The sequence below is a fragment of the Coptis chinensis genome, chromosome 4 (assembly GCF_015680905.1).
Source record: "Coptis chinensis isolate HL-2020 chromosome 4, ASM1568090v1, whole genome shotgun sequence".
Classification (NCBI taxonomy): Eukaryota; Viridiplantae; Streptophyta; class Magnoliopsida; order Ranunculales; family Ranunculaceae; genus Coptis; species Coptis chinensis.
This window is the reverse complement of record NC_141459.1, coordinates 37,903,872-37,914,973: the sequence shown is the minus strand read 5'-3', so window position 1 is coordinate 37,914,973 and position 11,102 is coordinate 37,903,872. Positions and strand designations below refer to the sequence as shown.

The 11,102-nt window shown below is 35.4% G+C and overlaps 1 protein-coding gene across 4 annotated transcripts in view; it reads left to right on the top strand.

Annotated features, from left to right (window-relative positions):
- Positions 1–3,792: 3,792 nt before the first annotated feature.
- Positions 3,793–11,102, top strand: part of EMF2 (VEFS-Box of polycomb protein) — a 29,729-nt gene continuing 22,419 nt past the window's right edge. For 3 of the 4 annotated variants that reach the window (XM_086608072.1, XM_086608073.1, XM_086608071.1), the window contains exons 1-10: positions 3,793–3,928; positions 4,007–4,060; positions 4,158–4,293; positions 4,403–4,458; positions 4,589–4,703; positions 5,630–5,789; positions 5,888–5,956; positions 6,816–6,955; positions 9,705–9,767; positions 9,896–10,005. In XM_086608072.1, coding sequence (XP_086464198.1) covers positions 4,026–4,060; positions 4,158–4,293; positions 4,403–4,458; positions 4,589–4,703; positions 5,630–5,789; positions 5,888–5,956; positions 6,816–6,955; positions 9,705–9,767; positions 9,896–10,005 — 884 coding nt within the window. In that variant the 5' untranslated portion in view covers positions 3,793–3,928; positions 4,007–4,025. Of the gene's footprint in view, positions 3,929–4,006; positions 4,061–4,157; positions 4,294–4,402; positions 4,459–4,588; positions 4,704–5,629; positions 5,790–5,887; positions 5,957–6,815; positions 6,956–9,704; positions 9,768–9,895; positions 10,006–11,102 lie in introns of those variants that run through there. The other variant, XM_086608074.1, reaches the window with a different exon arrangement.

Below are 11,102 nucleotides of genomic sequence, written 5' to 3'. Positions count from 1 at the left end.
TTTAAAAAGAAAGAACAACTCAAGTCCAAATATCATGCATAATTATTCGAGTCCAAATCACAAGTCAAATCAAACTGATCAACCGTCAAAAGCCCAAAACTAAAGTTCATGAATCTAAGTCCGTATGTGGTTTAATACTCATAAAAACGTATATATCTAAGTCTTATAAGAATTCCCCTCTTGTTACGTGCCAATATTTATATGTTTTACACACTACTCACGTCAATCTTAATTAGATAATGACAAACAAATTTATACAAGCTTCCATAGCATTTTAGCATTTGGTTTGTTTATACAATTTACAACATAAAATGTAGCACAATTAAACAGTCAAAAGTCCAGGATCAAAGCCCAAAACCAAAACCCAAAAGTCCAAATATTTAAAGACCCAATTTGGATATATATTAAGTTATATGGACTGACCCCAAATCAAACTTGAAACTGGCCCAAAGAAAGCTAATTGATTTTGGCCCAAGCCAACTAAAAAATGAAACTTAAACTGACCCAAAACTTTAATTGGTTCGGCCCAAAGAAATAAAAGAAATTGGCCCAAAGACTAAACTGAAAATGGCCCAAAGCTTAATCTGAAACTGGCCCAACACACTAATTAGTTTGGCCCAAAACAAAAGAAAAAGAGCTGGGCCAAAGAAACAAACTAAGATTTCGGCCCAACAACTAAACAATCTAAGGCCCAAGCCCCAAGCCCAACCACACCAACAGTATCGTCTCCCCTACCTCACCAGCATTTCTCCTCCACCTCCAGCTCGAATTCCGGCCACCAACTCTCCTCCTTCCCCCTTTTGAACCCAGCGATTTTGACCCTCGTGAAAAACCCCAACTTCCGATACCTACAAAACTCGATTCCTCTCACCTTCACCAGTGCCAGCAGCTCCCCTATGCCACCAGCCACCACCGGATCAGCCACTACTCACTTCCTCATACCCTCGGTTTGACTCCCTGCGAAAACCCCTAATACTTTAATAAATAAAAAACCTCAATTCCTTGATCAACAACCCTTCCTCAAAATTGTATCGACATCTTGTCCGCTATTAACAGCTATTCAAAGCTTTCAACAGCCCCATAAACCAACGACTCGATCCCCCTTCCTCAACCACAATTCAATCAACAACAACCCAACAAAACAACAACAAAAATAAGTTAAAGAAAACAGTACGATTCATGAGCTCGCACCGCCATTAACGACCTACGTTGTTCGAGCAGTCCAACAGTTCTAATGAATCCTACTTCCAAAGTTTTAGTAATTAAGAAAAACAATACCTAACGTTTAACGAGTTAACCATTTAACAAATGAGAGGAAAACAATATAGAAAAACAGTACAAAAAATGAACGGAAGAAAAACATATCAAAAACATATATAGTTTCTTTTTTTTTTTCTTCCCGTAGCTTCGATGAAAACAAAAAAAAACTATAACTACTCATATGAATTAAAAGCTCTACGAATCCCTCCTAATCCGAATCATTGCGCTCCACTCTCTAGCAATCGAGTTTCCTTATCTCTGCCTCCATTTTATTTTATTTTTTTCTAAAAACCCTATTCTCTGGAAAAAAATATGAATATATACCTGGGTTTTGAAATCTAAGCCTAACACAGACTCGGGCCTAGAAATCAGGCCCACATATCCCAAATCCAATCCAACAAATTTTAAATAAATAAATAAATTAATAAATAAATAAATAAATACAAATTACAAATACGGGCGTTACAATTTACACTTTGAATATTGATGCTAAATCAGAGTATCGTATTTATCATATTTTACAGGAGATGCTCATGTATGCGAGTGTTTGCAAAGCTCATGGTAATACATATGCAGATGTCTGTAAGTTCATAGTCCATGGTTTTGTTGGTATTCTAAAAGGGTGGTGGGATAATGTTCTCACTAATGAGCAAAGATATGAGATCGTTAACTCTACCAAGTTAGAGTTTAATTCAGAAGCCAATCAGGTAGTATCTACATCAGATGTTGTTTATACCCTATGTTTGTCCATTGTCCATCATTTTATTAGACCAGAAGGTATGACATCTGAGAAGAATAGAGAACTTCTTCAAAATCTTAGGTGTCCATCTCTATCTCATTTTAGAGATCCGACTAGTATAAAAATGATACCTCACCCTTGTTGAGGGACAACTTTCATTTTAGCTTTCAATTTTCTCTTTATTTTGAGTGATAAGAGTGTCTTCTTTTCTCCCCCCTGTAATATAATTTCATAATATAAATAAAAGTTCAATTAATATTAAGTGTTCTTGCTGCTGACTGATCACTTCTGCATTAATCAGGTGTTTTATTTGATCTCTATTTTTCTTTGAGGTCCTTATATATATATGGCTGGCTACGTTGACATACATAATTGACATACGCAATCCAAAAGCAGATTTGCACATTGCACTAGGGGCTAATTTTTGGTAGAGATGATCTCTCTACTATGGATAGTATCTCTACAAAAAATCACCTCAATTGGATGTGTCTAGTCTTGTCAAAAGAGTATTAAAAGTATGGACCGTTAGATAAATTTCAAACTTGAACTCAATTTTTGGTAGGGTTAGACATGTTCAAAGGAGCTGATTTTCTTTAGAGATGATCTCCATGTTGTAAATATCACATCCCCAAAAAATTAGCTTTTAGTTCATTGTGTAGGTAGGTAGGATTAGGTATGTCAATTCCGTATGTCATTTATGTATGTCGATGTAGGCAGCCCGTGTATATATATATATATATATATAGGGGTAGGTTCCGTTTACAACACTTTTTATACAACGTTTTATACAATACCCCTTGAAAATATGAATTAAGCCTTGATTATTTGTAGATATGATCTTCACACCATGGAGATCATCTCCACAAAAATTCAACTCATTTGAAAACTCCTAACCATGAGAAAAATTGCACTCAACCTATGAATTTTTATCAACGGTCCAGAAATATAGATTTTGTAACCTATTTTTGGCAAACTTAGAAATGTTCAAAGGATCCGATTTTTTATGGAGGTCATATCCATGGTGAGAACATCTTATCCACAAAAAATTAGTCCTTAAAACATCTTGAAGGGTCCGGTGGGGGGTATTGTATAAAACGTTGTATAAAAAAGTGTATCCGATATATATATATATATATATATATATATATATATATATATTATATAATATATATATATTATATATATATATACATACCAAAAAATGGGGTTTACCTTTAAAAAGTCCAAATTGAAAATAATGGTTTTAGAAACATTTCAATCGGTTTGGGTTTATTCTGCAGGCTTGGTAACACGTATAAAAAGTGGCCCACTGGAGGGATCAATGTGTACCATAGTTCCATATCATGGTTTGTATTATACCCCACAACTTCACCTACAAGAGGAACTAGAGCCTAATATTTTGTAGATATCTCCAACAAACTATAAAAATGACTTTTACAAAATTTCAGCTCATTTGATAGTGTTTAACAATTTTAAAAGATGATTACAAAATTGAATAATCTGGGTCATTACAAATAAAAAAAATGAAACTTGTCCGACAAATTTTAATTGGGTTAGAGGTTCCCGAATTATATGAAAGTTGATTTTTGTAAATTTTAGGATAATCCACTTTCAGATTTCTCCATACATGATTGTAAAATATCGTTCCCAACAACCGGTAAAGAAGTAACGATATCCAAAATATCAACAACAAAATCTCGTCTTCTGAGCTAGCAATATTTTTCTGAAATTTTCCAACCACTTTTGTACACCTGTCTCCACCGAACACCGAAAATAATCATCAGAGATAAAATTCCACATATATCCTTCTAGTAGTCCCACACTTCTAAAACAAGTCTAAAAAAAAGTCCATACCTTCTTTCGGACAATTCCTTCGTTCTCTGTCAGCGGAGCAGATTGGGTTTTCAAAAAATCTCTCAGGGCAAATAGGTAACAACAAAATTTCCTCTCCATTTCTTCTTTGATTCTACATTAGTTTCCTCTTCTAAATTCTCATCACGTTTTCAGCTTGTGCATAAATTTGATCATGCCAGGCTTACCTCTGTCGCCCTGTAAAATCGCGTGAGTCTAAACTACATACAATTATTATAACTGATTCATTGTTAGTTTTTTGTCACGTGCATGAATGATTTTAAATATTATAATAATAATTTTGCAGCCAATCTAGAATGTGTCGCCAAGATTCTCGGACCGGTCTGTCGGAACAAGAAGCGATTGCGGCTGAGGAAAGTCTGTCAGTGTATTGTAAACCGGTTGAGCTATATAATATTCTTGAGCGTCGTGCTACACACAATGTAAGATTTTTGAATCCACGTGGCAAGTTATTTTTTTTTTAAAGTGTTGTATACTATGAATAATGTATATATGTTTCTAAACTGTGTTAACATTTTTTTTTTTATGTAGCCATTGTTTCTTCAGAGATGTTTGAAGTACAGATTTGAGGAGAAAAACAAAAAGAGGTATTATATGTGCACAAACATCAGCTTACAAATATTATTAATTTTCCAATTGTCCTATTTATCTAGCGTCTTTCTTTTAGTCTTTTAAATCTTAAAGCGCTGACTATATTGTCAACGGTTGTCTATGTAGGATAAAAATGAGCATATCTCTCTCCTGGTCTATGAATAAAGGGGTGCAACTGCAGAGCATATTGCCGTTATATGTTCTGTTGGTGACACCGGTTTCTGAGCTTGGTGCTGGAGCGGTAAGGCACTAAGACACAAACTGAGTATCTTTTTATAAAAAAAAATATATGTTACATTGACACCTATGATGCACGGATACGGGTAGGGATACGGATACGGCGACACCGGTACGGGGTATGATACGACTTTTTTGAAATATTAGGATACGGGTATGGCCTATAGGTAGGCCTATGGGTACGACTAATGAATATGAATATTTTAAAATATATGTGTATTCTGAAAATTATGTTAGTAGTTCTTTGAGTAAAGTTAGTCAGGAACACGTGGAAAACTATTATAGCACATGTCAAAGGCAATACAGTTTGAAGCCTCAAGAACAATTTACATTTCAATGGAGTAGGACTATCAGATCAGGTCTATTTCAGGGATTCCAGTACCCTAGAAGTATCCTAGAAGTATCTAGTAGCCATATCGGTATCATACCTGACCGATACCGGTGCAATAGCATTTTAGGAGTATCCGTGCATCATTGATTGACACGGTTACGTTGTCCATATCCAACACTAATACAACTTCTCTGACATGGTGAAATATCGAAAATTGAGGTATATTACATACAATATATGTCCGACGGACACGTGGATACGTATCCGACACGGATTATTTGTAAAATATGGCGTGTCCATGTAACATAGAAAAAATATGTATATTTTCAAACAAAGAGATATAACTCTGGTTTGTAATATGGAAGAGTAATAATAAAGGTAAGGGTCTTTTGTAGTGCAAAGATTCCCTACGTAAATGAAGCCAAAAACTCAGCCACACTCATCTTGAATTTATGTTGATGGAACTTGAAGAAGTTGTACTATGTTGCTATTTTAGTGGTTTTGTTATTCACTTCTGATTCCTCTTCATCCTGTGCCGTTAACTAAATCGCTATGTAATTAAGTTTCTATTGCATCTCCTCTGATTTGGGATACAACAGAACTCTACAGTTTATCGTTGGCGTACCCGGGAACGCATGTTGTGTTCTAGTGAATTTGAGAGGAGGGGTTGTAGCAAAGCAGATTTCATTCTCCCTGAGATGAAGACGTTGCTAGATCAGTCCAAAAGCGGGAAATTATTCATCTTATTGGTTAGCTGTGGTAAATAATGATTCCTGACACTCAACTGTTGTTTGTTAAGTTAAATGTTCTTCAAGTGATCTATCTTTGACTGCATCTCCCCTTTTTTTTTTCCCAAGGGGACAAAAGAAACTCTTTTTTTGGAGGAAATCTACTTAATGGCCACGTGGATACTCCATCTTCTCCAGGTATAATGTCATTTAAGCCATAATTATGAATTTGAAATACTGCAGTCAATTGGGGAAATCCATCTTTGAAGGTTGGGAATTTGGTTGTAATTGAACATACAAGTACTTTTGAAGGATTTGATTCTTTTCAGAAGAAAAAACAGATCATTTCTCCAAGACAATATATTCACGTACTAGTTATGTCATTTTCTAGTATGTGTTTGTCTAGTTCTATTTTTTCAGTAGTTATTGAATTGAGATATGATTCAGATGTGTTTTAAGAAACTATTTATAAGTAATGTAGCATATAGGAAAGAAAATAAAAAATGGACATGAAGTTGTTGATGGAACAATGAAAAGTTCATGGAACTGGATATTCCTCACCAAATGTTGGGCACTCACTGACCCTCTTAAGGGAATCACCCACATTTTAGTTCAAACTGAATTGAACTGCAAGGTTGAGAGCTGGGCAAATAGTTAAAACAGTATCCTGCAGTATATTGCAGAGTTGTTGCACAACAACACCTTGGGGTTGAGCATGCCTAACAACCACTTCTTGATTGGAGTAATACGCCGCTCTGATACCATACTAAATTTGGGCTTCCAACTAAATAATAGTTGGCAATGAGTGAAGCAGACCCATGGTTTATCTATTCTTATGTGAGGCTTTAGACAGTTAGACTCTCGATTAGGGACTATAAATCTCAATAAACATTATATCTTTTCTTCGTTTTGTTGGACAAGTATTCCATTGATGAACTTGTCCCTTTTAAACGAGATCCATTCAGTGGTACGTGTCATGTCAATTCCTGTTGCGTTATGATTGTGTACCAAAGGAAGTCATGGAACTGTTTGGCCCTGATCTGGTTTTACATGTCAGCAAAAGTTGGAGGATACTGCCTATGGGGTAAAATTCCATTCGAATCTCTCTATCTTTCGTGGAACAAGTGTGCAAGCCTGAGCTCTGAACATGGAGCTGAGCTGATGTCTACTGTTGATATGCGCTCTTGTTTTCTAGAGGTAAGCAAGTAATCCGAATCTTATGTTGGGTGGTTCTTTTCTCTAATCATTGGGCAATTATTTCTCAGCTTTTCAATTTAATATTCACATTATTGTTCAAGGGAAATGCATGAAAATGTAGCTCATATATAGCATGGAAATCTCATTAAAAAAACATTGCAGTTTATTGTTTAGCATCAAAGCTCATGGAAATCGGATGATCGTTAGAATGATATTAGTTGTACAAGATGTAATCCCCTAAACCACCCATTAGAGTGTAATAATGGTTGCAGCATAAAGACGTAATGGTATTTCAAATATAGTGTAAACCCATACAGACAATGATACGGTCTCGTAGGAAGTTAGTGATTGTTCTTTAAGACCTTTGTAGTCAAGGTCTTCGATAGTTAGGCGTGGTGCTGAATGTAAATTGAAACGTTTAAGGCTAGTTCTCGTTCTTGTTCCTTTTTTTTTTTTTTTGGTATGTGTGTGCAGCTTGATACCTTGGTCCAGACTGAAGGTTTGTCTTAAAGAAGTTGTATACGAGTGCATGCGAGTTGATTAAAAACAAATTTGATATTCCTTGCAGTTTTTGGAAGAAAAGAAAGGATCCAAGTGTAGAGAGCACGGGAAAGATATATGCTCATACAGAAATAAATCAATTGTATTAATATGAAAAGAACAAAGAAGGAAGAGTCATACAAGATAAAAAAAGCAAAAAGTACAACCAAGGGAGGAAATGTTTGAATGGCTTAGTTTCTGTAAAAGTTGAAAAAATCTTAATAGTGTTAACAGTTTCCTAATACCATTGAGTTAGTTGTTCAGTTGTTTGAAGAACTTTCTTGGCGACGAATGTTTAGTAGATGTAATGATGATAGAGCCGAGTATGACTTCTATTTGGTTGTAAAAGAATGATCCATTGGCATGTGTGAAGCACTGAAGCCTATAAGTGATGAGAGTTTCGAGAAACATGTTTAAGAATTGCTTAGTATCAAGAGCAATGAAAAGGGTCATGGAATTTATAGGACGATACTTAGAAAAGAAGAATGCAATGAGGAGGGTGATCACTCTGTACTATGATTATTATTTTTATTATTGTTTTCTGTAGTATTATTATTATTGTTATTGTTATTATCTGTATTAACTGCATAGTAACAATAATGATAACATATATATAATTGTAAATTGTAATAATCATAGTAGTAATAATAATATAATTATCGTTATCGTTATCGTTATTGTTAATTGGTTATGGTTATTGTTATTTGGGTATAATAGAGATTTCTGTTCCTCCCCTGGCTAACGACTATGTTTACCTGCTTTGATGTGCTATCCTGCTTTCGTATCAAATATGATGAGAGCTTGTTCCTCAACGAAGGGATGTGAAGAAACAATTCATGCTGGGGGGAGAGCCACTAGTGATGATGAGAGATGAAAGCCAAGCCCTTTAATTATTTCCTTGGACAACAGAGGACAAGAAACGAACAAAGCAAATATAGTACCACAGGAAAGACAAGTAGGTTTTGAAGCTCGAGTAGGAAACAAAGACAAAGCTAAGAGGCACAGGTAAGAGACCAAGAAGAGTAGTTTCTATGTACCTGTGGCACAGACATCGAAGGCTCTAGAAGTGTTTTTGATGAGAGATCATGGACTAGTTTGAGGCGAGCAGGAGAGCTTTCAGACTTGATTGTCTGGTTATGGTTATTGTTATTTGGTTTTAAAAGAATGATGCATTGACATGTGTGAGCTTGTAAGACCTGAGAGTTAGAATCATAGTTCAAGAATTGTTTAGTATCTGAGAGCCAAGAAAATGGTCATGGAATTGATAGGATGATACTTAGAAAAGAAGAATTCAATGAGCGTGATCAATCTATATTAATGATTATTACTATTATTACTAAATCAATAATAATAATGAAAGCAATAATACAACTTGAGTTAAGACCATCGACAACTTGCAACTTGAATAGAAGAGGTATGGATATACACAACACTTGGTCTTTATGTGAAAAGGAGGGAGAAAGTGTGGATTATATTCTTCTCACGTGTACTTTATCAAAGAGTATTTGGGAGGTTTTCCCCTCATTCAAAAAACCTTGGGAGAATGTCTATCAATGTTACAGAAGCACTAAATAAGAGCTTGATACGACTACCGCTTTCTTGCAAGGCATTATAGATGACAGAGCATTTACTAAGAGCAATAGTATGGACCTTGTGGAAGGAGAGAAATGCAAGGGTGTTCAAGCAACTAGAAAAGGAAATTCACATGATAGTGGAGGGTGTCAAGAGGAGCTATACTGTTGGGCATTTGCTAATAATTGCTTCAAGTGGGTGACTTATCAAGACTATATTTGTAGTTGGAAGCACTTGTAAATTGATAAAGGTTTGTAGTTGGGTTAGGCTTGCGGTTTGCCTCTTTTTTTTTTTTCTTTTTCCATCGACGTCTAGTAGTTTCTTGCAACGGAACCTATTCCTTTTATATGTGTAACATTTGCAACATCAATGAAATTTGACGTTTACCGATATACAAAAAAAAAAAAAAAAAAAAAGTAATTATAATGATAATATATGCTAGTTAGTAATAATGATAGTAATAATAATATAATTATTGGCTTTGTTTATTGTTACTTGGTAAAATGGAGATTCCCCCCCCCCCCGATGAACAAGGAGATTTATTTTGTTTCCATCTTATTAGCTTAAGGTTTTGGCTTAATAGATTATTGAGTTTGTGAATATTGATTTTATTCGATATCATGTTGCTCTCCTGCAGTCATGTAGATGGGAAAAGGAACGATGTATAACAATCAGGACCCCAGATAATCCTGTAACCATGGTATCTTAAGGCCTTTGTTTCTTGTTGTTTTGGTCGTGTTATTTGATTTTTGCAGTATACTAATGTGATGTTGTGTTAGTTTTCTTTGTTTATGACTTTGTTCTTCTGGTGCTGTGAGTTCATAACAGCAATTGCGAGTTAACATATTTGCGCAAGAGGCTGGGCTAAAAGATAATTCTCCTTACAATTCACACACAAACAATAGTGTTCATAATTCCTCATTACCTCACATCATGAGGTAAACTTGTTTTCATTTGTTTCACCTTTCTTTATCTAATTATATTTAGGTTGTTTGAGAGTTAGATATTCTTTTTATTTTTTTCTTGTTCATGTTCTGGTTTTATTGGTATTAACTCCAGGAATTTAATTAGTTGTGTGTACTTGAACTTCTTGTCGACTTTAAGAAATACATTGTAAAGATGAAGTTTCATGATGATGACATCTTAACAGCGAATATGAAAACAAATTAGAAAAGGTTGTGACATATGCCTTAATGACATGATTTTTTTTCAAGTGTAGATGTTAAAGGTTAAATGCTGCAAATAGCGGTTGACCATCCGTATCGTAATGTAGTTGCCATTGCGACTTTTGTATTGTGTTTGACTCTTAACTTACACTACGTGTGTAAAGAAGTAATGTTCGAGAAACCCTTGTTGTGTAGGCCTTTTCCCAGTGAGGATAGTTTCATCCTGCTGGAAACCTAGGATGGCTATGATGTCAATCTGTAGGCCTTGTTTTATGTGAAACCCTGGATTGCGTAGTCCCACATCGGATAGGAAGCCTGTTTATATTGGATTGATTACTATTTACTTATGTCTAATGTATAGGCTTTACGAGTTAAAACCCCACACCCATGGATGGGCTTTTGGGTGACGTAAGTGGGGACAATATCGACATGTGGTCGTGGTAGTATGGTTTGTACAATTACTATTTGAGGCAGGTTGGCTTCTTCCTAAAGGTGGTGGGTTTATGATATCCTGGATTGGGTTTAGTCCCACATCGGATAGGGAGCCGTGTTAAATCCTGGTTATATTGGATCCGCTACCACTTACTGAAGTCGAGACCTTGTGAGTTAAAACCCCACACCCATGGATGGGCTTTTTCGGTGACGTAAGTGGGGACAATATCGACACGTGGTCGTCGTAGCAGGGTTGTTACATTTTCTTTTCTGCGTTTCTCTTGTTGAAGCTTTGTGTGTGTGTGTGTGTGTGTGTGGAAGTTTAGTTCAAATTAAGGAAATGGTTGTTGGAATTTCTTTATATTTTGACTTCTTTCCACTGGGTAAAATATGTGGATGCAGTATTTCTTGTTGTGCTGTCGACGGGAAAATACTGG